This window comes from Bos grunniens, chromosome 8 (genome assembly GCF_055505025.1).
Source record: "Bos grunniens cultivar Pamir isolate PY7600 chromosome 8, Bosgru_T2T1.0, whole genome shotgun sequence".
Classification (NCBI taxonomy): Eukaryota; Metazoa; Chordata; class Mammalia; order Artiodactyla; family Bovidae; genus Bos; species Bos grunniens.
In genome coordinates this window covers 64,106,045-64,133,079 of record NC_141172.1, presented here as the reverse complement: position 1 = coordinate 64,133,079, position 27,035 = coordinate 64,106,045, and the positions used below count along the sequence as shown (strand labels likewise).

General features: G+C 43.4%; 1 protein-coding gene across 1 annotated transcript; it reads right to left on the bottom strand.

Moving 5' to 3' along the window:
* Positions 1-8,111: 8,111 nt before the first annotated feature.
* LOC147367268 (spermatogenesis-associated protein 31A6-like) lies at positions 8,112-15,129 on the bottom strand. The gene is made up of 4 exons (XM_086416109.1): positions 14,932-15,129; positions 14,155-14,212; positions 13,521-13,581; positions 8,112-13,250 (listed from the first exon to the last, which is right to left on the bottom strand). The coding sequence occupies exons 1-4, from the start codon at positions 15,127-15,129 to the stop codon at positions 8,171-8,173; spliced, it is 5,397 nt and encodes a 1,798-aa protein (XP_086272235.1). The 3' UTR covers positions 8,112-8,170.
* Between the last annotated feature and the right edge of the window lie 11,906 nt (positions 15,130-27,035).

Sequence of the window (27,035 nt, the reverse complement as noted above, 5' to 3'; positions counted from 1 at the left end):
ATGAACCTTACATGTTTTCATCAAGGCATGTTTTATTGATTTTCTATCCATTTTTATAAGTGGATTATTGAAGTCCCTTACTGCCATTGTATGCAATCAATTTTTTCCTTTAATTTCAGTATTTGCTTTATACCTTTATGTGCTCTGATGCTGTATGCATAAATAATTTTTATATCTTCCTATTGAAGTGACTCATTAAAATATAGAGACCTTCTTTTTCTATGGAGACAATTCTGGACTTAACATCTATTTTCTCTTTTATATTGGTAGCCACCCTTGCTTTCTTTTGCTTATTATTTACATTCATGGAGTATCTTTTTCCATCCCTTCATTTTGAGCCTATATGTGTCTTTAAATCTAAAATGAGTCTCTTGTAGATAGCTTCGAGTTGGATTTTTTTTTAAACCATTCAACCAGTTTAATCCATTTATATTATTTATCGATCAGTCACTCTCATGCATTGGAGAAGGAAATGGCAAGCCACTCCAGTGTTCTTGCCTGGAGAATCCCAGGGACGGGGGAGCCTGGTGGGCTGCCGTCTCTGGGGTCGCACAGAGTCGGACATGACTGAAGCGACTTAGCAGCAGCAGCAGCAGCAGAGATTACTGTTACTGTTTAGTTAATTGTCTTATTTATACTTTGTAAGTGTTTTTCCTCTTCCTGTCTAACTTACTTTCATTGTTGTTTGATGATGTTTTAGTAGTGTTTTGCTTTTACCCCTGACTGCATTTTGTTTTGAAGATTTTGTACCATCTTTACTATCAGTATTCTGAATTCTCTTTCTGATAGACTCCCTGTCTCCTCTTCGTTTTTTTGGTCTAGTCAGTTTTTACCATGTTCCTTCACCTCCTGTGTATTTCTCATCTTTTCATTTTATTTAGTTTGCTGTGTTTGGTGCCTCCTTGCTTTAGGCTGGAGGGTTGTAGTTCTTCTTAATTGTGGAATCTGCCCCCCATCGTGGGGTTGGACTAGTGTGAAGGTTTCCTGACGGGGGGACTTGTGCCTGTGTTCTGTTGGATGGAGCTGAATCATGTCTCTCTGAAGGGCAGTTCAGTAGTGAGTTTTGGGGTGTCTATGGGTTTGGTATGACTTTTGGCAGCCTATATGCTAATGTGCTGGATCGTGTTCCTATTTTTTTGAAGGATTGGCATGGGGCATCCTGCACTGGGGCTTGCTGACTCTTAATAAACAAAATTAATAACAAAAGATTGAAAAGCAAAAGTTAAAAACAGAGAATAAAGAATAGACTCTCAAAAGTACATTATTGAAAACAAAATATAAAACACAAAAATAAAAAATACAGAATTTATTTTTAAAATATGGTGTTAATTTTATTTTTAAAAAAGGTAAAAGTGGACTACAGAAAGGAGTAATAAAGAACCACTTTAGGACAATTGAGGAAAAAAAAGAGGGTGGAAAGGAAAAAATAAGAGTAAAAAATGGGGAGTCGGGGGTATATATAGGGCGGTAGTGAGAGGAATGTCCGTGTGATTCTTGCTTGTTCCTGCTCCAGTTGATTTGCCTACTCAGAAGGCCCTCCAATATATGTAGGAAGGCCTCTGGACCTGTTGTGGACAGTGTGGAGTCAGATCAGACTTAAATCTTCCTTCACCCCAGCTTGTACTTGCTCTCAAAGTCTACAGTATCCCTAAAGCACATAGTCTTAGGTTAATTGTGGGATTTTAATCTGCTGCACCTGCCCCTTCTCAGGAGGTCCCCTCTGCTTTGCTTTGCTCATGCTTCTTTGAATTTTGGCCCACTGCTGCTTTCAAGTCTCTCTGCAGTGTCTGATCTCTGCCAGGCGGCGAAAGTGGCCTCTTCTTGGGCTCATTAGCTCAGTTGTGCAGAGAAGGCAATGGCACCCCACTCCAGTACTCTTGCCTGGAAACTCCCATGGACGGAGGACCCTGGTGGGCTGCAGTCCATGGGGTCGCTAAGAGTTGGACGCGACTGAGCGACTTCACTTTCACTTTTAACTTTCATGCATCGGAGAAGGAAATAGCAACCCACTCCAGTGTTCTTGCCTGGAGAATCCAGGGGAATTCATCCCCCAGGGATGGGGGAGCCTGGTGGGCTGCCGTCTATGGGGTCACACAGAGTCGGACATGACTGACGTGACTTAGCAGCAGCAGCTCAGTTGTGCTGTGGAGAGGGAAGGGTACTGCAAGAGCTGCTAGGGTGTGTGGGGAGTGCTCAGTGTGGTTGGGCCACACAGGGGTGTCACTACAGCCTGAGGTGGATGGTGCACTTCCCAGGGGAGTTGGTCCTGGTTTGTTGGACCCTTGGCAGAGCCAAGCGTATCGGGCTCCCAGCTGGGTCCTGTGGAGGTTGCCACAGTCTTAAGTGAGTTGTGTGTTTCCCCAGGGGAGTTGTTCTTGGGTTATGACCCTGCTGGCTGGCTGATCTGAGCCAGTCAGGGTTCTGGGAAGATGTGGGTAGTGATCTGTGGCCACTCACAGCTTGGCTGTAGATGTGATCCATAGGGCCAAGGTTGTAGTGGTCCTTTGCCTTTTGCCTCTGGCAGTTGTGCGCCTGCTTGTCTGCCTCTGGGGCTACAAACTGCAGCCTGCTCTCCCCTCCTAGGTATTCTCTAGGGTGCTGTTCTTTGTTCTGTGAGTGCACGCAGAGTTAGAATGCTGCCTGAGAGCCTTCCCACAGAAGTGAACGTTCTCTAGTGGTCCCAGAGTTTCCCCTGTCCTGCTGTGCTGTGTCACATTAACCCCCTTAGAGTATCTTCACAGCATTCAGCCCCAGTCCTTCCCCTGAGGACCAAGCCCCACAGCCAGAGCCTCCGCACCCAGCCCCCACCTGCTGCAGGCAGATGAGAGTGTGTGAGCTGCTTTTTGGCTGGAAATTGCGATTTGGCACAACCTCTGTGCAGAATTTTCTCCGTTTTGCATTATTGTGCTTCCATCTGAGGTTCCTAAGCTCCCCTATAACCCTACCTGTGAGGGGGTTTCTTGTTGCCTGGAAACTTCTCCTCCTTCAGGACCCCCTCCTCAGGATGGATTCTCAAAATCCTTTGTCTCCCTTTTTGTCTTTATCTTTTGCCCTACCTCATTCCAAGTAGATTGGCTTGCCTTCTGGACTCCTGGGGTCCTCAGCCAGGGTTCAGAAGATGTGCTGTGGGAATTGTTCCACATACAGGTTATCTTTTGACATATTTGTAAGGGAGAAGGTAGTTTCCCTGCCCAATTCCTCCATCATCTTGAAACCACCCCCCTTCTATAGTAAGTTTTGAAATCAAGAAATTTGAAACTTCAAACTTTATTTTGTTTACACATTATTTTGCCTATTCAGGCTGTTAGAATTCCATGTGAATTTCAGGATGGAAATTCTGAAGACCTCATTATAGTTAGAGACTGTCATCTGTGCATCACTTTTAGTATTGACAGCATTACATCTTCTAGCCTGTGAACACAAGATGCCTTTACATTTGTTGGCATCTTTATTAATTTCTTTCAGCAATATTTTCTAGTTTTCCATATAAATCTCTTTTTTCCCCTTGTAAAGTTGTTTCTAGTATTTTACTCTATAGTTCATGGGAGAAGGCAATGGCACCCTACTCCAGTACTCTTGCCTGGAAAATCCCATGGATGGAGGAGCCTGGTAGGCTGCAGTCCATGGGGTCGCTAAGAGTCAGACACGACTGAGCGACTTCTTTCACTTTCCACTTTCATGCATTGGAGAAGGAAATGGCAACCCACTCCAGTGTTCTTGCCTGGAGAATCCCATGGATGGAGAAGCCTGGTAGGACACGACTGAAGCGACTTAGCAGCAGCAGCAGCATAGTTCATGATACAATAAATGGTATTGCTTTCTTAATTCCTTTCTCATGTTTCCCATTGTTAATGTATAGAGACACAACTGATTTTTAAATGTTAATTTTATATCTGGCAACTTTTCTAAATTCATTTATTCTAAGGGTTGTTTTTTTTTTGGGTGTGTTTGTGTGTAATCATAAGGTTTTCTTCATATAATATCGTGTTGTCTGAAAACAAGTATAATTTTACCTTTCCTTTCTGATTTAAATATCTTTTAGTTTTTATCTTGTCTTATTCATCTAGGAATTTTAGTAGTGTGCTGAATAGAAGTGGTGAAACAGGCATCCTTTCTTTGTCCCTGATTTTCACGGGAAAGATTTCACCACTTAATAGCTATGACTTTTCCCATATGTGACCTTCATTATGTTGAAGTCATCAACTTTTTTTTTTTTAAGTCACAAAAAGGCGTTGAATTTTGTGAAATGTTTATTTTTCTGCATCAATTAAGATGATCACATGATGTTTATTTCCATCTTTTTAAGTGATATGCCATATTGATTTTTTTCATTTGTTGAACCAATCTTACATTGCAAGATAAGTCCAATTTGGTCACAATGTATAAGCCTTTTACTGTGTTGTTCTGTCTTGTTGTTTTTTAAAGAGTTTCTGCATCAGTGTTCATAAGGGATGTTGGTCTGTAGTGGACTTTTGTCATGTCTTTGGCTTTATAATCAATGTAATGGTGACCTCATAGAATGAATGAGGAAACAGTGTCTCCTATTGAATTGTTTGGAAGAATTGAGAAGAATTGGTGTTAATTCTTTCCACTTGGTAGAATTCACCATGAAGATACTTGATGCTGGGTGTTCAGTCACTGGAGGTTTTTTGATAGTTATTCAATATCTTGACTTCTAGAGCTGTTTAGATTTTGTATTTCTTCATAATTCAGACTTGGTAGGATGTTTCTAGAAACCTGCTCATTTCATCTAAGTTGCCAAATTTTCTTTTTATGTCTATTTTTTTCCTTATCTCTTTATGTAATGGTAAATTTAAGTAGTTTTGTCCATTTTGTTCATTTTTTTTCTCTTTTTTGAGGCATACGTGACAAAACCATGGTGTAGCTAAAGTATGTGAAGTGATTATTTGACATATGTATATGTTGTGAAAGGATTCTAACAATCAAGTTAATTAACATACCCATTACTTCTCACATATTTACATTTGTATATGAGGACATGTAAATTCTACTCTCAAAAATTTTCAATTACAGAATAGAGTATTATCAATTATAATCATGTTATACATTAGCTCCTCAGACCTTATTCTTTCATTTATTTTTCATGTTATAACAAAATTTGTATCCATTTACCAATCTGTTTGCATATCCCCCACGCCCAGCTACAGAAACAATTCAACAATTTCTACTCTGGGTTCTATGATTGTACTTTTTTTGATTCCACACATAAGTGATACCATGCAGTGTTCTTTTCTGTCAGGCTTATATTATTTAGCATAATGATCTCCAGGTTCATTCATGTTCTTGTAAATGTCATGATTTACTTTTTTTGAGGCTGAATAATATCCCACTGTGTATGTTATGTATGTATATTTGTGTGTGTTGTATCACATATTATCATGTATTCTTTATGGACTCATCCACAACAAACTGGAAGGTTCTCTCCATGCCATTACTATGAATGAAGTTTCAAAGGACATAGAGAAGTACTGATATCTCTTTAGAATAAAAACATTTTAATTCCTTTTGCTCTATGACTGGAAGTGGAATTGCTAGATCACATGGTATTCTAATTTTATTTTTTTGAAGAATCTCCACACTGTTGTGAATATTGGTTGTACAAATTTACATTGCAAAGCACAATGCACGTGGTTTGTTCAGTGATATCAGACTCACTATGAAGGAACTATCACAGTGTGTATACTCAGATTCTAAAGAATGCCTGTGAGGTCTGTGTGGGGGTCTCAAAGAGAGGTCTCTGTGTGGGATTGCTCAGTGTAGGTCTGTGGAAGTTTCCTGTGTGGGGTAAATGTACATCTATCAGAGGTGTCTGTGTGGGTGTTTGAGAGATCTGTAAGCAGGATCAGTGTGAATCTGTGGTTGACCGCTGTATAGGATCAGGGTGGATTTGTGGAAGATTCCCATGTGAGGGTAGTGGAGTCCCTGTATGGGTCAGTGTGGGTCTGTCAGAGGTCTCTGTGTGGGCTCAGTGTGGGTCTGTGCGAGGGTTCCTGTGCAGGGTCGCTGTGAGTCTGTGGGAGATCCCTGTGTGGAGTTAGTGTGGGTCAGTGGGAGGCCCTGTGTGGGGTGAGTGTGGGTCTCTGGGAGGGCCCTGTGCAAGGTCAGTGTGGGTGTGTGGGAGGTTTCTGTTTGGGGACACTGTGGGTCTGTCAGGGGTCCCTCTCTGGGGTCAGTGTGGATCCATTTAGATCTCTGTGTGGGGTTACTGGGGGCCCTGTGCTGGATCAGTGTGGGTATGTGGAAGGTCCCTGTCTGGGGTCAGTGTGAGTCTCTGTGGGTAGTCTTTGTAGGGGGCCCTCCATTGCTGTCCTTTCTGCACCTCACGGCAGAAGAAGGGCAGGGGACTCTCCCCATCTGGTTCCTTGCTGTTCTGTCAGGGTTCCTTCTGTGTCATTTCTCCAGACAGGCACCTTAGTTCCAGCTCCCCCGACTCAGCGCTCACCTCTTGGTGCCTCTGAGAGGGCCTGGCAGCAGGCGGGCTCAGGATCCATGCTCTGCGCTCCCCTCTGTGAACTCTGGAGGCCACTCGATGGCCCAGGTCACAGCCCCTCCCCTCAGACCCTGGCTGAGCCTCCATGCGCCCCATGGAGGATGCGGTGCAGAGGCAGGACTAGTCTCCAGGGAGAAAACACAGCACAAGCAGGCCTGTGTCCTCTGCCCCCACAGCCCCGGGCCTGGTCCCACATGTGGGGGTCCTGACAGGCATGGAGGCTGGGCCATTCCTGCTGGCTCCTGGATCGGGGACCCTCCAGGAGCAGGTCTCTCCACCATGGGAGTGACTGTGACATACAGGGAAATGCTCTTGTCTCCCCATTTTCCCATGTGGATGGGCCCAAGGAGGAAAGCTCGCGTATGTTCATTTTCTACAGGTCACTTTCATGCATGCTGGGTGACACATCCTGTCTGCTGGCGTCTTCCACCCTGGCCTCTGGATTGAGTAAGACTGAGAGCAGATGAGACTTGCTATGACAGTCTGTGGGCCTGTTGAGTCCTACCTGTACCCTGGGAGCCTCCTTGGGCCACAGGTGTAGGTAGAGGTCACAGACTGTGAGTCTGTCCTGAGTACCCAGTCCTGTGAAAGCTGATTGCTACACTGGGGAGAAGTGAAGCTTCTCTGCTTGAGTCTCTGCTGCCTCTGGGAGCTTGGCCCTCTGTTGAGGGGCTCCAGGTGGCTTCCCTCTGTCTGGGCCCAGGGAACTAGAGTAGAGGGGAGACTCTGGAGTGAGGCCACCATGAGCCACCAGGCCCCTAACGTCTTTCCTCTGGCCCTGTGGATGGTGGTGGGACACCAATGCTCCTTTGTAAATGCACTGTCTGTGGGCGCCTCTTCCACTAACATCCTTCCCCCACATTCCATCCTAGGGGCACAGCGTCCCACTCTCAGACCATGAGGTGCCTACACACACAGTCACGACCATGCTCATTCACTGGGGGAGGTGGGTGCTGTAAGCATGGCTGTCCTCTCCTCCAGGGCAGGGTGGGACCAGCCCTCAGAGGCTTCCATGCTCACACTGCACACTCTCAGGGCTGAGAGTGTGTGGTCCTCATTCTTGCTGCTGCTTCAGAGCATGAGAAAGGCAGAGGGAGGGTAAGAAACCTAGCCTATCTTGTTCCAGCTACATCTGGGAGAGAAAGGGGCTTTCAGGGCAGCGTCATCTATCCACCGTGACCTAGGGATGAGGTTTGTCCTCCCTCTTGACTCCCCTCCTTATTCTGACATGTGAGTTTGTCCCTGACACTTCCTGAGCCTGAGGGGAATTTCAGCTTCTGAACACACCTCCCTTACCAGCTGCACAATGTCCAGGTGGAGAAAGAGGAGGATAGAAGTGAGCAAGATCCTGAGAAGGGGGAGGTCTTTAGGTTTAGCTCAAGGTGACATGTCCTAAATGGTGTTGCTTGTTTCTGTAATGCTGGTATTATGGAAACTGAAGGCGCAGTTAGGGGATTGGGGTGAGGGTGAGTATCCATGCTGGGGTCAACCTCCCTCCATGGCCCCATCCCATGTGGAAGTCAAAGCAGGCACCTGGGAAGAGTGGACCCTGATGCCTTCCATCCCCCTCAGTAAGGCACAGACAGGCTACTACCCCTGCTTATGAGAAAAAACCATTTATTTCTGGTAGGAAGAAGCCTTTAGCACACAGAGGATGTGCTAACATGAGAGAAAAACATATTTATCTGCAAGGCATGCATTTTTTTCTTGAGGAAGAGTTTTCCTACCTGTAATGCTGTGAAAACCATGTTCTGATTCACCAGAAGAGGTATATTTCTGAAGGAGACCATGCCTTGGACAGTGGAGGGGATGGCCTGGGATGCTTGTCACTCTTGATCCATGTTGGCAGGCTCGGCCTGGAGGGGGACCTGGCTCCCTGGGTGAGAAGGCCCAGTTGCTGTTCCTGGGACTGGTCCACTTACTCTTATATGAAAAGCTGTGGCCCATCGGGGTAGCTTGGTGATAACGGGGTGTATCTCTCCTCATTCTCCTTTGTTCTTGGTAGGAAAGAATTCTGTGGTGGCAGTAATGTGGACCTATTGGGTCCTGGAATTCTGCTTGGTACCAATTTAACTCTGTGGCATGAGGTCCATGGTGAAACACCATCTTCTCCTTTAGGATCTGTCCAACAGCAGTCATGACAGTCTGAGCCTCAACAGCCCTGCTCTCCGTGGTAGATTTGCTTTTGATTGATTCTTGGCTCTTGACAGTGGCTGTTTCAGGTTTGCCTTTTTGCAGGGGCTCTTCTGGTTCTTTGCATTTGTTGGGGAAAATCCACTGCAGAAGGAGCTTAATCCTTTCTTTGAAGTGGCTTTCTGACGGAACCTGTCTCTTCTTTAGGATTAACTGTCGAAACTTGCTTCTTAGGGACTCTGTTGATTCTTTTTTCTGGCCAGGATGGCTCATCCCTTGGGGTTGGTAAGCCCTCCGTTCTGCCAGTCCTTTTTTAATCTGTCTTAATTTGGGCCTTGTATATTTCTCTCTCCCATCCTTGGGGACAGACTTCTTGCCTTGGCTCTTATATCTGAGCTGTCGCCTCATGTCCACCTGCTGCCCCTGGCTGCTCCCTTCACTTGATGTAGCATCATAGAGTTTTTGGGAATTGGACTTGTCTTCACTGGATAAGGTCTGATAATAGGAGAGAGATTCCTGAGAAGCCAAGATGTTTGCGGCAAGAAACATATTTGAGTGACAGTCTTTGAGAAGTGTATCAGTGGCACAGTCTTGAAGAAGTACACCAGTTTCACAGTCTTGAAGGAGCACACTGCTGGCTTGGCCTTGAGCCTGATCCTGCTGGTCAGTGAACCCTTGAGACTCGAGCTTAAGAAACTGTGTCTCAAAGAGTAGGTCTGTATTTGAGGCAACAGATTTTGTATTCAGTGAGGGGCTTTTATTGGACCTTGGAGACCATGATCTCCTGAAATCCATATTAATGTCTAGGGATTTGACCTGAACACTAGGTTCCCTGGTTCCCTTCCCAGCAGAGTCTCCCTCCACAACCTCTTGGGCCCTGGAAGATGGGGAACATTCATCGAGGTCCACAACTGTCACATTAGAGCAAGATTCTGGGGAGGCCTGCCTCTTAGTTTTCTCCTGTGGCTCATTCCTGGCCATTGCTGAACCTGGACTTGGTTTCAGGCTGCCTTTCTCAGTCTCCACAACAGATTCACTGTGCCACATTCTGCTCACAAAGTTGTATTTGGGGGCCAGAGAAGATGGTTTGTTTTCCTGTCCAGTCAGAGGGACATCTGAGGGCTTATGGGTGTCACCAGGTGTGGGTCCTCTCAGGTACCCCCAGGTTTTCTCAGTCGCCTGTGAGGGGACAGGGAGGGGACTTTCCAGTGGGGCAACTGCCTCTATTGTTATCAGTTTCTCTCCTGCATGGGGCTGAGGAGGTTTTCCCAAGCCCTTGGTTAATAGGGCTCTTGAGTGGTCTCCAGATTCACAGGTGGCCTTCAATGTGGGCCCTTGAACCTTTTTCAGCTTTAAGCAAAATATGAACTTAAGGACTTTGAAGAGTAGCCTCCACCTGTGCCTCACCCGAAACCTTATTATATGTGCTTCCAGCTCCTGCTCAGTATACGGACTGAGGACAAGAGACTCATGGGAGGTGATCATGGAGGCCTTCCCATCCTGAGAGGACTGTGTACTTTCTGTTTTCATGGGAGCATTTGTCTCTCCCAGAATGTCAAAAACAAGATTGTCAGCAAGCCTCGAATGATAGACTTTCACAGGGATCTCTCTCTCACAGATTTGCTCTTCCTTCCTCTCTGTAAGGACGCTTGAGACTTCTGGATGCTTCTTGTCTGGGCTCAACACTCTTTCTGACTCAGGTTTTGCTCTTGGATCCTTCACTGGAGGGTTGGCTGAGAACATGTACAGATCTTTTACGATCTTCCCCACACTCTGCCCTACATCATGGCGCAGGTCTGTCCCTGGTATGATTTGTGCTGGGCACTTGGACGTCATCTTTTGTGCATCCTGTCTCCTTTTGCCTAGACCTGCAGAGGATCTTGAGGGCCCCTCCCTGCCCTGTGCCTGACAAGGCCTTGGGTATTGATCCTGAGGCTGCATCAGTTTCTGAGATGCTTGGATTCTGTAGGGCAGGCCACTCTGTTGCTGCATGAACCTTTGGGCAATGTGGTGCTCCAGTTTCTCCCGAACCTCAGGGCTGATCAAATACCCAGGAAGGATGGAGTCAGAACTGTGGGCCTGGGAAGACCTGGTCTCCTGGGATAGGTTGGGAGTGACCTGGCTAAAGACTTGCTGAGAATTTTTAACCAAAGAAGGTAAAGTTCTCTCTCTTTCTAGTTGTTTTTTCCAAAAGTGACTTTCCAGGTTTTCAATTGCATTTGAACTGAAAGATGTTGCCTTATTTTGGACTGTAGGGCAAGATGTTTCAGTGGACCCAATCTGGTGTTGAGATGATGATGACTGGACTAGGCGAGAGGGTGATGGATGGACAGTGGTTTTGAACTGAGCCTGAGGTCGTGGATGATATAGGGGTATGAGTGGAGTCAAGGATTGGGGTCGGCCCTGGATCTCCATAAGAGCCCGAGAAGATGGCTGACAGAGAGAGATATTTAGATTCAAGGGTATCGGTTGGGCTTGGATCTCCGTGTGAGCCTGAGGAAGTGGTTGAAAGTGGGGCATGGTTGGAGTTGAGGGTTGTTGGTGGTCCTGGACCTCCATGGAAGTCTTAGATGGTGGTGGACATTGAGGCATGGTTGCCTGAACTCTACCTCCCCAAGGTAGGGGTTGGGCCTGGGTCTCCTTGTGAGCCCGAACAGATGGTTGAAACTGGGGCATGTTTGGAGTCCAGCGTAGGTGTTGGACCTGGGTCTCCATGTGAGCTTGAGGTTGTGGTGGTTGACACTGGGACATGGATGGAGTCCAGAGTAGGGGTGGAACCTGGGTCTCCATGTGAGCCCAAAGTGGTGCTTGAAATTGAGGCATGGTTTGAGGCAGGAATTGGGATTGGACCCTGGTATCCATGTGAGTTTGAGGTTGAGGTGGTGGATACTGGGACATGGATGGAGTCTGGAGTATGGGTGGAACCTGGGTCTCCATGTGGGCCTGAAGTGGTGCTTGAATGTGAGGCATGGTTTGAGCCAAGAGTTGGGATTGGACCTGGGTCTCCATGTGAGTTCGAGGTGGTGGTTGATACTGGGGCATGTTTGGAGTCCAAGGTAGGGATTGGTCCTGAATCTCCATATGAGCTTGAGGTTGTGGTGGTTGACACTGGGACATGGATGGAGTCTGGAGTAGGGGTGGAACCTGCGTCTTCACGTGAGCCCCAAGTGGTGGTTGAAAATGAGGCATGGTTTGAGCCAAGAGTTGGGATCGGACCTGGGTCTCCATGTGAGCTCCAAGTGGTGGTTGAAATTGGGGTGTGATTGGAATCCATGGTTGGGGGTGGGCCTGAGTCTCTACGTGAGTCAGAGGTGGTGGCTGAAAGTGAGGCATGGTTGGAGCCAAGAGTTGGGATCGGGCCTGGGTCTCCATGTGAGCCCGAGTTGGTGGTTGAGAGTGAGGCATGGTTGAAGCCATGATTTGGCCACTGGACTGGGTCTCCATGGAAACTTCAGATGATGGTTGACATTGGGGCATGATTGGAGTCAAGGATTGAGGTTGAGCCTGAGCCACAGGGTGGGTCAAGGGCTTGGCCAATGACAGTTTTGAAGTTACTTTAGCTGGAATATGAAATGGTTTGACTTTAGAGTGTTCATTAAATAAGACAGGGCATAACTCTAGAGCTGACCCAGGTACTGTGACAGTAGCTACAAGAGACTCACTGTGCAGAAAGGGGAGACCCCAGAAGAGCTGGCTGCATGTCTTCTGTAGACAGTCCTCCAAAGTGTCAGGATATCGGGGCTTCTCAGGACCAAGAAGCTGTTCATGTTTGCCTTTTATGTTCCAGAAGTGTTGGTGACCCAAGGTGTCCTGTTTGTGACCCAGTGACTCGATCCTCTTCCCCAAAGTATTCAGGTGGTAGCCTGCCTCCTCCTCCTTTTCTTTCTCCTTCCAAAACTTCAGTTCCACTCTCTTGGTGATTAGTATTTCCAGCAGCTCCTGGACATCAGGGTTGATAAAAGCGAGGCTACCAGCCTCTACCTGCCTGTTTCTGGGATCTCCCCAGAATGAGTCCCCTGGTGGGTAGAGGGGAAGGCTTTCTTTCTGGGACTCTAAGTTTGTCAAAGTGGAGAAGCTCCAAGCTTTGGCTGCTTCCTGCCACCAGGCCAGGGCTGATCCAGGACTGCTTGAATAGACAATGCCTGAGATGGCTGGTCTCCAAGGGCAGTGTGGAGATGACCTGTGTCGGATGGTGCCCAGTGCAAGTGCCGTAGAGTCACCCTGATTGAGACTCATCATGGAGCCTGATGCTTTGGGGGCAGAGCAGGGTGCTGGAGGTAGAGGACAGGCTCTCCCATGAGGGGGGCTTTGTGGGGAAGGGGAAAGAGCCAGTGGCCAGGGTGAAAGGCTGTCCATGGGAAGTAAAGGCTCTGGTGTTGGAGAGGCACTCAGGTATGACTCTGAGTAAGTGGAAACTGAGCCTGGAGAAATAGTAGAAGCCCACGGAGGAGGCTGCTTGGTCAGAGGAGCTGGGGAAATGGTGGGAGCTGCCTCTTCCCTGCATGGTTGGTGGGCTTCATCAGGAACTGCTTTGCAAACCTCACTAGGTGAATCTTGACATGAGACCTGATCAAAGCTGCCCTTGTCAGGGAACCTCCCTAGGTATCTGCAGAAGACATGAAGAACAAGCTTCAGCCAGAAGCTGCCAGGCCAGGAGGACCAGACAGGCCAGGCAGGGGTGGACAGCTGCACCCCACAGCCCTGCATGGCCCCAGTACTGACTTCACAATGCTCCTGCTGTTTCTCACCACAGGATGATAGCCATACCCCGCCCCCGGGACTCCTCCTCCCAGCTCAGCCCCAGGCTGCTAGTATCCCTGGGCTCACACCATAGGCTCGAGAAGAACCCCCTAGAAAGAAAGGGTAGATTCTCTACCTTTGCAGAAGTGAAGTCAGGTCCCAGACCTCTTCCAGTGCTTCCAGGCAATCTCTGCAAGCTGGAAATCATCAGACTGGGTCATGGTGGTGAAGATAGGAGCCTAGGGGTCTTATAGAAGTTGAGTGCACTGTCTCTGTAAGGGGCACCATTGGGAGATTGGAGCCCAAGCACCAGTGTCCAACACCACATGATCCCTGACAGTGATGGTGAAGCTCGTGAAAGGGTTCATCACTTAAAGTTTTTCCAAATCCTTTACTCCTTGCTGCCCTCACAACCTACCTGTAGGCGAAATGGGCAGGCATCACTTTGCAGCTGAATCTGAACAAAGTTAAACCATGTGTCCTACGTGTACTGGAGGGCTCACCTCCCAATCCAGGTGCTATTAGTCCAGTGCAGCCCACACGCCCCTTTGGTACAGAGTCTTTTCCAGGCCCCTCACAGTTACATTCTACACATGGAATCTGGGAAGTATCTGGATTCTGCTCTCCTTCCCAGAAGCCTCCCTGGGGGCTCTGTTTCTCAAGGGAGAAGTCCAGCCACTGGCCCCCTCAGAGTCCGTGGAACTGGGCCTCATGGCCAGAGAGGTAGGGACCAACTCTGGGGGCATTCATGGCTCGATGTCGGAACTCACCTTTCAAAGCTCCATTTCTCTTGCTGCTCCTGCTTCTTCCCCTTCGTTCCATTTGATGCTGAGAGAGAAAAAATGAGGGCTTAAGACCCAAATCTCAGTCTCCCCTCTCTAGACAAGCATCAGGCACTAGTGTCCATACATGACATGACTATCTACATTTCACTGACAGAGCTCTGTGATGTTCCTTTCCTTTCACTCATTATTAAAGTGAATAAAATATTTTTTGTTTTCCTTCTTTGAAGAACAAAAGATGATTTTCAAAGTGAGATGCACTCTGTACTTTTTGTCACTGTTCCTCTGCTCAAGAAACACACACATTCTCAGACTATGGGTGAATCTTAGCTCCATCAGGTAGATCTCTGCTTCTTGATACCAGCTCCACCCCCCAGCCCCTGCTCTGAGGCTCTCGGGGCTTCAGCATTGCCAGAAGATCAGCCCTGAGACACTTCACAGCTGCTGAACTAGTGCTTAGAGTCCTGTCCTCTGCCTGAGATTGAAATAAGTATCCAATCCTCAACCCCTGGTCACTTTGTTTGGGACATGCCCTGGAGCCCCTGCCACACCTGGACAACTGATCTGAGATCTTTGGGTAGAAATCCTAGTGTTCACTCTATCTCCTGCCCAGCCTGGTTTGTCCCTAGAGGCATTCTCTATTCTTCCTTGAAAATAGATGCCCTATTCTTTCCCACCTCAAGAATCTCTGGTTGATTCAGAAAAGTAGAAATAATAATAAAAAAAATTTTATATGCTTGTGAGTCTGGACCAAGGGTTCCTTACCTTTCTGATGTTTCCATGTTTCGTAGGGGGAGGAAAGGATGGGTTATTCTCCAGGTAGGGAAGGATCAGGAAAAAGAGCCCCAATCCACACAGAAAGGCGAGGATGGTATCGATCGCCCAGAAAGGGGAGCTGGAGTTCAGCCAAGTATCAAAAGTGCTCCTCAGAGAAAGGAGAGGATTCTCCTTCATCTGAATCATACTGCTGCCCTCAGGCAACTGAGCTCAGGGTGTGCACTTGGGGACTAAAGTACTAGGCTCACATCATAGAGCTGTGGTCTGGTCACAAAGGGCCCTTGGGAGTAAGAGGGAGGAGCAGAGGAGGAGGCTGGACTGTAGCCCCTCCCTATCCATCCAGCCCTGCAGCTTCATTCATCTCCCTTCTCTGAGCCTTCCATCCTACCTTCTCATCCTGTTAGAGACATTAGTCAAGTGTTGCTTCTTTCCACCTAGAACTCAGAGAATTCCAGTTTCCTTTGATATCATTGCTTGAGTCCAATCAATACTGTATTTTTTTTTAAACATGTATCCCGTGGCGGATACATGTTGATGTATATCGCAAAACCAATACAATATTGTAAAGAAAAAAATAAAAATAAAATAAAGTCCCATCAATACTTTAAAAAATCTGGAGTTCTCCCTGTAACTTTGGTTAATCCCAGGTATTTATACTTTTATGATATTTTTTTAAAATTTCAGTTAATTTTTACTATATTCAACTACCGGGAATTAAAAGTTAGTTAAAAATTATTTGAAATTTACAAGGCTATGAAGTATAAAGCAAATTAAAATAAACCTTCAGAGTAAATTGCTCATAATTTTCCAGCATCCTTGTTTTCTGAACTCAATACACTGAACAAAAGTTTTGGAACACTCTGTACAGATACACATACATCCTTTAAACAAATCAGCCCAATATTTTCAAATCTAAGAACCAAGTTTTTTTGTTGTTTGTTTTTTGTTTTTTTCAGTTCAAATGTTATCTTTCAGTATTTGTTATAAGTTGGACTGCTAGCAATCAGTTCTCCCAGACTCTGTTTATCTGGGAATATTTTTATTTTGCCATCTTTTCTGAAGCATAGATTTAATAGACATGGAGTCCTTGGGTGACAATTTTTTCTTTCAGATCTTTTAATATGGCATCTCACAGCCTTCCCTCTGCCGTTTCTGACTGGAAGTCAGTGATTAATCTTATTGTGGTCTCTTCATATATGGAGAGGAGAAGGAAATGGCAATCCACTCCAGTGTTCTTGCCTAGAGAGTCCCATGGACAGAGGAGCCTGGTAGGCTGCCATCTATGGGGTCACACAGAGTCGGACACAACTGAAGTGACTTAGCAGCATCAGCAACATATATGGAAAACAGTTTTTCTCTGGCTACTTTTTTTCCTTTGTTTTTCCAGTTTGACCAAGATGTGTCTTAGAGTGGATCTGTTTCCTTTCATTTTTCTAGAGGTGAACTCTGAATCTGGAGGGTGATTTTCATCAAAATTTTATAAACTTTCAGCCATTATGTCTACAAGTAATTTTATTCTGTCCCCTTTCCTCTCCCTTCTTTCTCAGAGTTTCTTTCCTCCCACATTTGATGGTGTGCTGAATGGATGCCGTAGATCGTTTTCCCTCAACATCTTTTCTCTTTGTTTTTACATTGATTTCCTGAATTCATCTTCAAGTTTATGGATTCTTTCTGCCACCATCGCTAGTGTGCCATTGAACCTGTCCATTTTTCATTTTAATAATTATAGTTTTCAATTCTAGAATTTATATTAGTTTCCTTTTTTAAAATAATTTGTAGCTATTTATTGAGTGTCTCTTTTGACTTAGATGAATAAATGAAAATCATATTTTCATCTAATTTTTCAAGCATGTCTCCTTTAGTCCATCTTGTAGTTATCATTATTTTGATATTTTAATGTTTTGACCTTCATACTGAATTTATAAGTGATATATGAGTTATATGTGATATATTATATAAATGCTTTACTCACCACCGTTTCAACACTAGAGTTTTCTGATTTTAACTGTGTACTTATCTGTCCCAGGGGGTTTTATACTTGATATATTTTCCTTTTCCTAATTAGCATCTTTTCTTTTCAGCTTGTAGAACTCCTTTTAACATTTCCTGTTAGACTGATCTAATGGTGATGAACATTTGCTTGTCTGGAAAATTCAATGTCTCCTTCAATTCTGAATGACAGTTTTGCTGGGTATTGTTTCTTTGAATTAATTTTCTGCCCCTTGCTCTGCCTCTTGTCCTTTCTCCCTTATAATTCATATCATAGGTCCACTTGATGGTGTCCCTTAGTGTCCTTAACTTCACTATTTTTATTTTTTTCTTTCTCTCTGATGAGGTGAATTCCACAGTTTTGTCCTCAAGTTTACTGATTCTCTCTTCCACTAGTCTACGTTGAATCTCTCTGTTGATTTTTCAGTCCAGTTGCTGTATCCTTCAGATTTGTGGCTTCTGTTTGGTGCTTAAAAATAATTTTTTTTTTCTATCTCTTCATTGAAATTCCTGCTTTGTTCACGTATTGTTCTCCTGATCTTGATGAACATGTTTTTAACAATTATTTCAAACTCTGTATCAGGTAAATCACTTCTGTTCATGAGAATAAGGACTGTTTCTGATCTTTATTTTTTTCGTTTGGAACACTGTCCTCTGTTTATTTAAGTTCCCTCACTCCCTCTGTTGGTTTTGCACATTAGATAAGATAACCACCTCTCCCAGTCTTGACAGAGTAGTTTCACATTGAAGGTGAGACTCGCCAATCAGCTCAGCCTGGGTTCTTGATTGTTTCTCAAATTTTGTGGGTTTTTTTCAGCCACACTCTTTGTTCTTGGTACCTCGCAGTGGCTGAGGATGTTCAAGGGCCCATCAGTGTCCCAAAGGGGAGAATCACAGTCAGCACACAGAGGTAGGATGACTGGAAGCTGGGAACGTATGTGGTCAGACCCCTTTCAAGGACAAGCTTCTTACTGGGAGACCTAGCAACTTGGTGTAGGATTGAGGAAGAAGGTAGAGGGACACAGGCTTCTTGGGTTTCTGGTGAGGCTCTCAGTCAGCTCACATGCTGTGTGTGCTCAGTCACTAGGGCATGTCTGACTCTGAGACCCCATAGATTTAACTCTCCAAGCTGGCTCCTCTGTCTATGGAATTCTCCAAGTAAGAATACTGGAGTGGATAGCCTTTCCCTTCTCTAGGGGATCTTTCCAACCCAAGGATCCAACCCAGGTCTCCTGCATTGTGGACAGATTCTTTACCATCTGAGCCACCAGGGAAGTAGTGTTCAGTATAGTTATCATATTGTACATTACATCCAGAGTTTGTATTTATCTTGAAACTGAAAATTTGCACCTTTTGACTGCTTATGTCTAATTTCCCCCTCTACTTACTCCCCACCTCTGGCAAGTACAAATCTATTCTTTTTCTATGAGATTTTGTTTGTTTTTGAAGTATAATTGACCTGAACACTGTATTAGTACCTGTTATGCAAAACAGTGATTTGATATATCTAGACATTTCAAAATGATCCCAATGTTACTTTCATTATGATCAGTAATACAGAGATATTACCTAATTATTGACTATATTCCTCACATTGTACAATTTCATACCTGTGACTCCAACCAGAATAATTGTCCATATGTATGATATTTATTTTCCAAGCAGAAATTTGTACCCTCACCATTTCTCTTCTTTGAACCTCTTCTCTTCTGGCAATCACTTATTTGTTCTTTGTATATATAAATGTGTTTCTGTTTTATTTGTCTATATTTTTGTTTTTGGAGTCCTCACATAAATGAACTAATAAAATATTTATCTTTCTCTGACTTTTGTCACTTAGCATCTCTCTGGACCATCCAGGTTATCACAAATGGCAAGATTTCATTTTTTTATGACTGAGTAATACACATACACACACACACACACACACACACACACACACACACACACATACCATATCTTTCTCCAGTCATCTATTGGTGGGAACTTAGGTTGCTTACATATATGAGCTACTGTAAATAATACTGTAAATATCAGCTACAATGAGCATAGCAGTGCATATATTTTTTTAATTAGTGTTTTCATTTTCTTCAGATAAATGCCCAGAAATGAAATTGCTGAATAATATGGTAGTTCTATTTTAAATTTTTTGAGGAATTTCCATACTATTTTCCATAGTGACTTCACCAGTTTATAGTACTATTTACATTGTATGGTACAGCGCACATTGTTTGGTTGAACTCTCCTTTGAAGCTGTTTAAGTCCTGGACTTTTATTTGCTGGGATTGTGTTGTTTACTCTTTCAGTTATACTATACCACTAGTGATCAGTCTGCTCAGATTGTCTTTTTCTTCCTGATTCAGTGTTGGATGATCATGTTTCTATAAATTGATTCATTTCTTCTCACCGTTCAATTTGTTTACACATAACTGTTCATGGTATCATCTATGATTTTTTAAGTTCTACGATATCAGTTATAATTTCTCCTTTCATTTTTTATTTTGTTCAGTCGTGTTCTTTCTTTTTTTCTTTATGAAAGTGGTTTTGAATTATGTTTATCTTTTCAAAAACCTAGCTCTTGGTTTCATTAATCTTTTCTATGAAGATTTTGGTATTTCTCTTATTATTTCCTCTCTGATCTTTATTATTTTCTTCTTCCCTCCCAATTCCTGTAGATAGTAGATTCAGATCAGATCAGTCGCTCAGTCGTGTCCGACTCTTTGTGACCCCATGAATTGCAGCACGCCAGGCCTCCCTGTCCATCACCAACTCCTGGAGTTCACCCAAACTCACGTCCATTGAGTCCGTGATGCCATCCAGCCATCTCATCCTCTGTCGTCCCCTTCTCCTCTTGCACCCAATCCCTCCCAGCATCAGAGTCTTTTCCAATGAGTCAACTCTTCACATGAGGTGGCCAAAGTACTGGAGTTTCAGCTTTAGCATCATTCCTTCCAAAGAAATCCCAGAGCTGATCTCCTTGAGAATGGACTGGTTGGATCTCCTTGCAGTCCAAGGGACTCTCAAGAGTCTTCTCCAACACCACAGTTCAAAAGCATAGTAGATTAGGTTGTTCATTTAAGATTTCTCTTGTTTCTTAAGGTAGGCCTGTATTGCTCTGCTCTAAAAACTTCTTTTGTTGCATCCCATAGACTTAGGGAAGCTGTACCTTTATTTTCACTTGCTTCAAGTTAGTTTCTGTTTTCCTCTTTGATCTCTTCATTGACCCTATGGTTTCTTAGTAGCATGTTGTTTACTCTCCATATGTTTTGTTTTTTCTAACTTTTCTTTTTATAATTAATTTCTAGCTTTATACTGTTGTTATAAAAAAGTTTGACATCATTTCCATCCTCCTAAATTTGTTGACACGTATTTTGCAGCCTAGCACTTGATCTGTTCCATGTGCACTAGAAAAGAATGTATATACTGCTGTTTTTCCATGCAGTGTCCTACATCTATTAAGTCCAACTTGTGTGTGCATGCGTGCATGCTAAATCGCTTCAGTCATGTTCAACTCTTTGAGACCTTATGGACTATAGCCTGCCAGATTCCTCAGTCCATGGGATTCGCCAGGCAAGAAAGTTTGATAAGGGCAGGTATGACCTCTTTGTATGTTTGATAGAAATCACATGTGAATTTGTCCAGTCCTGGACTTTTGTTGCTTAGAGGTTTTTTTTCTTTTTATTACAAATTCAGTACCATTACTAGTGATTGATCTGTTCAAGATGTGTGTTTTATTTTGATAAAGTCTTGGCAGGTTGTATGTTCTAGAAATTCACACTTTCTTCTGCTGCTGCTGCTGCTAATATGTTGGCATAGGGCTGTTCATATTATACTTTTATGATATTTTGTATCTCTGAAATTGGTTGTTATTTACCTTCTTTCATTTCTTAATTTTGTTTATGTGAATTACCTCTTTTCTTCTTGGTGAGTCTGGCTCTAGGCTTGTCAACTTTATTATCTTTAAAAAATCTTGATTTCATTGATCTTTTCTATTATTTCTATCCTTTATTTCCTGCATTCTGCTAACATTGGGCTTTTATATTTCTTATTTTTATAACTACTTTAGTAGGTAGGTTATTTATTTGAGAGTTTTATTGTTTTTTGAGTAGGTTTTTAGTCCCTTTGAACTTTTCAAACTGATTTTGCTGCATCCCATATAGTTTAGAGTAATGCATTTCCATTAAAAGATGCTTACTCCTTGGAAGGAAAGTTATGACCAACCTAGATAGCATATTCAAAAGCAGAGACATTACTTTGCCAACAAAGGTCCGTCTAGTCAAGGCTATGGTTTTTCCTGTGGTCATGTGTGGATGTGAGAGTTGGACTGTGAAGAAGGCTGAGCACCGAAGAATTGATGCTTTTGAACTGTGGTCGAAGAATTGATGCTTTTGAACTGTGGTGTTGGAGAAGACTCTTGAGAGTCCCTTGGACTGCAAGGAGATCCAACCAGTCCATTCTGAAGGAGATCAGCCCTGGGATTTTTTTGGAAGGAATGACGCTAAAGCTGAAACTCCAGTACTTTGGCCACCTCATGCGAAGAGTTGACTCATTGGAAAAGACTCTGATGCTGGGAGGGATTGGGGGCAGGAGGAGAAGGGGACAACAGAGGATGAGATGGCTGGATGGCATCACTGACTCAATGGACGTGAGTCTGGGTGAACTCCAGGAGTTGGTGATGGACAAGGAGGCCTGGCATGCTGCAATTCATGGGGTCTCAAAGAGTCGGACACGACTGAGTGACTGAACTGAACTGAACTGAATGCATTTCCATTTTCATTAGTCTTAAGGTATTTTCCAATTTTCTCTCTGAGATCTTCATTGACCAATTTTTTTTTTTTTTGGTAGCATATTTAGTCCTTCAAGCTTTTTCCCATTTTCTTTCTGCAGTTTACTTTTAGTCATACTGTTGTGATAAGATAAAAAAGCTTTCTATAATTTCTGGCTTCTCAAATTCGTAGGGATTTGTTTGTGGCTTAGCATGCTGTGCACCGAAGAATTGATGCTTTTGAACTGTGGTGTTGGAGAAGACTCTTGACAGTCCCTTGGACTGCAAGGAGATCCATCCAGTCCATTCTAAAGGAGATCTGTCCTGGGTGTTCTTTGGAAGGCCCAATGCTAAAGCTGAAACTCCAGTACTTTGGCCACCTCATGTGAAGAGTTGACTCATTGGAAAAGACTCTGATGCTGGGAGGGATTAGGGGCAGGAGGAGAAGGGGACGACAGAGGATGAGATGGCTGGATGGCATCATGGACTCGATGGATGTGAGTTTGGGTGAACTCCGGGAGTTGGTGATGGACAGGGAGGCCTGGCCTGCTGCAATTCATGGGGTCGAAAAGAGTCGGACATGACTGCATGACTGAACTGAACTAAACTGATACTTAAAAAGAATGTATATTCTGCTACTTTGGGATGCATTGTCCTATAGATGTATATGGAGCAGAGTTAGTCTACTGAACCAATGAAGACCATTGATGTAATTGAGGTGTTAAAGCCCCATACTCCTATTGTATTGGGTTGGGGCCAATTGACTCTGTTTCCTCTAAGTGTGTTTTCTTCTCTCCGTTTACCAGATCCCTTGCCCCAGAGGGGTTAAAGCACTGAAACAAGTTGGGGCTTTTGGGGGCTCTTCACTTACATCTTCTGCAGACAGAGGTCTGCAGGTGCTCTGCATGGGTAGGCACCCATATTTACTTCTTTCACTCTGCACAGACCCAGCCTGTTCCAGGCCCTCTTTGATCTTCACAGCTGATCACTGCCCACTAGTTTCTGCCATTCCTGCACAGTTATGGAGCCACAGGGCCTTTGTGATCTCTTTGCATGTACTGAGGGGCAAGATGTGATGGAGTGGCTGCTAGCAGAGATCTGGGCTGCTTCTTATGCCCTGCTGAGTAAGCACCAGCATAGCTGCTCTTTCTGCCCCACCCAAGCTCTACCCCAAGACCAGGTTACTTCTGCCTTTTACGGTCAGGTCTTATCTCTGGTTGTCATTGCTCCAGGTTCAATGCCACACCTTGGCATGGAGTGAACAGTACCAGAGTATTTACTAGGAATGGAGTATGTTCTGAGGTGATCATGAGAACATCAGCAGCTGGTAGAATAGGATACTCTACACACTGCCTCAGGAACAAGCCAGCACATACTGTCTTCATGAGCAAAGTCCAAGCTTCCCACTGCTTGTCTGTTTGTCCCAGTAGTCCATCCACCAGCCAAGGGCTTTGTCTCCCCTGCATCAGACCTCAGGAGTAGCAATTCAATCTGTGGGTCTTAGGAATCCCTCCCCAGAGTGGGTGTCCAGCTGTGTATTTTCCCTTTTCTTCTGAGTGTCCTTCCAAAGCACGAATGTCAGCAAGAGTGTTTTTCTTCCTTTCCTGCTTGGTTACCTATGCTTCTTCCTGATTGTCTTGGTTGTATTGGAAACTTTCATCCAATTTCCTGTTATGTTTCATCGAGAATTATTCTCCATGTAGATGTATTTTTGATGTTTTTATGGTAAGCTCCACATTTTCTTACCATCATCTTGATTGATCCTTCCTTAGAGTATTCAATAAATAATATTACATGATCTGAAAATAGTGACAATTTTGCTTCTTCATTTTTAATGGGATGATTTTAATTTTTCTTTTTCTTTCCTAATTTCTCTGGCTAGGACTTCAACACTGTATTGAGTAAACTGGCAGAAGTGGGCATTTTTGTCTTGTTCATGATTAGAGGAAAAGCTTTAGTTATTCACTATAACTATGAGCTTGTCATAAATGGCTTTATTTCATCTTGTTATTTTCCCTCCATGCTCACTTTATTGGATTTTTAAGTCATAAATGGATACTAAATTTTGTCAAATGTTTTTTCTACATTTGTTGAGATGATCATATGTTTTTACCCTACATTTACAGTGTATGTAAGTCACATACACTGATTTCCTGATGTTGTACCATCCTTGCATTCCTGAAATAAATCTCAACTGATCATGATGTATGAGCCTTTAAATGTATTGTGAATTTGTTTTGTGACTATCTTGTTGAGAAGTTTTACTTCTATGTTTATCAGTGATACTGGTTTGTATTTTTTCTTCTCGTGTCCTTCTCTTTTTTGGTAACAGGGTGATGCTAGCCTCATAATATAAGTTTAGAAGTTATCCCTTTTCTGTTTTTTAATAAGTTTAAGAAAGATTTGTATTAATTCTTTTGTGAAAATTTGATAGATTTCACCAGGTAAACTTTCTTAGTTTGTTTTTAGATTTCTGCTCGTTTTTAGATTCCTGATTCAGTTTCATTAGTATTAATGAGTCTGTTTAGGTTTTCTTTTTCTTTATGATTTAATATTGGTAAAATGTATGTTTCTATGAATTTATTCAATTTTTCTAGGTTGTCAAAATTGTAGACATATTCAGTTCAGTTCAGTTCAGTTAGGTCACTCAGTCATGTCTGACTCTTTGCAACCCCATGAATCGCAGCATGCCAGGCCTCCCTGTCCATCACCAACTCGCGGAGTTCACTCAAACACATGTCTATCAAGTCAGTGATGCCATCCAGCCATCTCATCCTCTGTTGTCCCCTTCTCCTCCTGCCCCCAATCCCTCCCAGCATCAGAGTCTTTTCCAATGAGTCAACTCTTCGCATGAGGTGGCCAAAGTACTGGAGTTTCAGCTTTAGCATCATTCCTTCCAAAGAACACCCAGGGCTGATCTCCTTTAGAATGGACTGGTTGGATCTCCTTGCAGTCCAAGGGACTCTCAAGAGTCTTCTCCAACACCACAGTTCAAAAGCATCAATTCTTCAGTGCTCAGCTTTCTTCATAGTCCAGCTCTCACACCATACATGACTACTGGAAAAACCATAGCCTTGACTAGACGGACCTTTGTTGGCAAAGTAATGTCTCTGCTTTTTAATATGCTATCTAGGTTGACATATTATTCAATCATGAAAGTTTCATGATCCTTTGTATTTCAGAGTCATTAGGTATTATATTGCTTTTTTAATTCCTGATTTTGTCTATTACAGTCCTTTGTAAATGAGTCTAACTAAAGATTTGTCGATTTTGTTTGATCTTTTCAGTTCTTAATTCCACTGATCTTTTTATTGTATTCTTAGTCTCTATTTTATTTCTGTTCTGATCTTTCTTATTTCCCTCTTTCTACTAATCTTGGATTTTATTTATTATTCTTTTTCTAATTCCTTGTGATGTAATGTTAAGCAGTTGATTTGAGCTATGTACTTTTTTTAGAAGTAGGCTGTTTTTGCTAGGAACTTTCTCCCTATATCCTTGTTTGTTTGTTTGTTTTTTAACAACTAGTGTTTATTGAATAGTTATTGTGTATCAGGAACATTGTGTATTGCATACATCATGTATTATCCCATTTACTTTTTGTAGCAAAGAGGGAGCTATTAATATGCTCAGTTGGTGATAAGAACTTAGACATGGAAAGTTAGTAACTTGCCCAATTTACAAAAATAGTAAGGCACAGGGTAGTTATTTAAACTCTAGAATTTGAACTTTTATGCTGTACTTTATTTGTGGCTATACAGAGGTGTCTGTATTACGGTTGACCAAAATAAGAGACTCCAAATAGCCAAAGCAATCTTGAGAAAGAAGAACAAAGCTGGAAACATCACATCCACTGATTTCAAATTATATTATAAAGCTACAGTAATAAAAACAGCATGGTCCTGGAACAAAAACAGAGATGTAGATCAGTGGAACAGAATAAAGAGCCCAGAAGTGAATCCACCTTTATATGATCAATTAATTATGACAAAGGAGGGAAGAACATACAAATGGGAAAAGATTCCCGCTTCAATGAACAATGTTGAGAAAATTGGACAATTACATCTATAAGAAAAGAACTATAAAACTTTCTCACACTAAGTAGAAAAATAAACTCAAATTGGATTAAAGTCTGTAATAAAAGACCTGAAACCACAGTGCCCTTTACACAGTAAAGAAAACTATGAGCAAAATGAACAGCCCAACTATTGACTGGGGGAAGATATGCCCACATACTGTATCTGATAAGGGATTAACATCTAAAGTGTACAAAAAACTTCTACAACTTAGGATCAGAAAGCAAACAATGTGAATAAAAATTGGACAGAGAACCTGAATAGACATTTTCCCAAAGAAGACATATAGATGGATAAAAGGCATATGAAAAGATGCTCAACATCACTATACCAGAAAGTCACAAAGAGATCAGCCCCGGCTGATCCAGGGTACTCGAAGGAGAGACGGCGTCGGCGAGGGTCAGGATACGATAGCTTCAATTAGATATTAATTAGAGATATAAAGAGTAATAGAATAAGGATAGCTCAGTAGGAAAATTCAGTGGAGAAAAGAGGCTGAGTAGCTTGGTTTACGCGGGAGACCAATAAAACTTCAAGACAAGAAGTTTGCACCACTTACGTAGGCCGCAGGCATCCTTCCGTTCTCCCGAAGGAGAGGAGACACTGAGGCCTCCCCGGTCGGACCTTAGAAGCCCAGGCATAATTAGTAAGCATGGTGGTTCCGCGCTCCAGATGGAGACTCAGCCAGAGTGAGAGAGAGAGCGACATGGGGAGACCAGTATTTCGAGAAACTGATCCCAATTCTTTATTTTCCAGAGTCTGTTTTTTATACACTAAGATGTTATACAAAAGTCACGTGGGGACAGCAGTCCTGACTTTTATTAAAGTCAGGTGCTTCACACAAATGTATACAGAGGTCTTAGGGGTGTTACATCATCTTCTGGCCAGGGGGGCCTGCTGACAATTTACGACCCTCTCCTTGTGACAGCGGTCAGTCAATCAGGACACTTATTTCTCCAGGGCTGATTATTCTCAAAACAGACGCCACCCAAGTAAAGTTACATTCCTACAGGGTGAGGGTGTAGTGGGTTTTAGTTAAGGAAAGAATTTACTTAGCCTAAGGTCTAACGTGATTAATATCAAAGGTTAATACTTATTTCTTCTATATATTCATTAATGTGTGTAAGGGCAGGGGATGTGGAGACTTAGCAACAAACATTGGCTCAACAAATGAAAAACCCTTCACCAACACAATTTCTAATTAGCCCACTATACTTATAGTTTTCTAACTTCTCTAAAGAACCTCTTTTTAGAGGGTTTAAAGC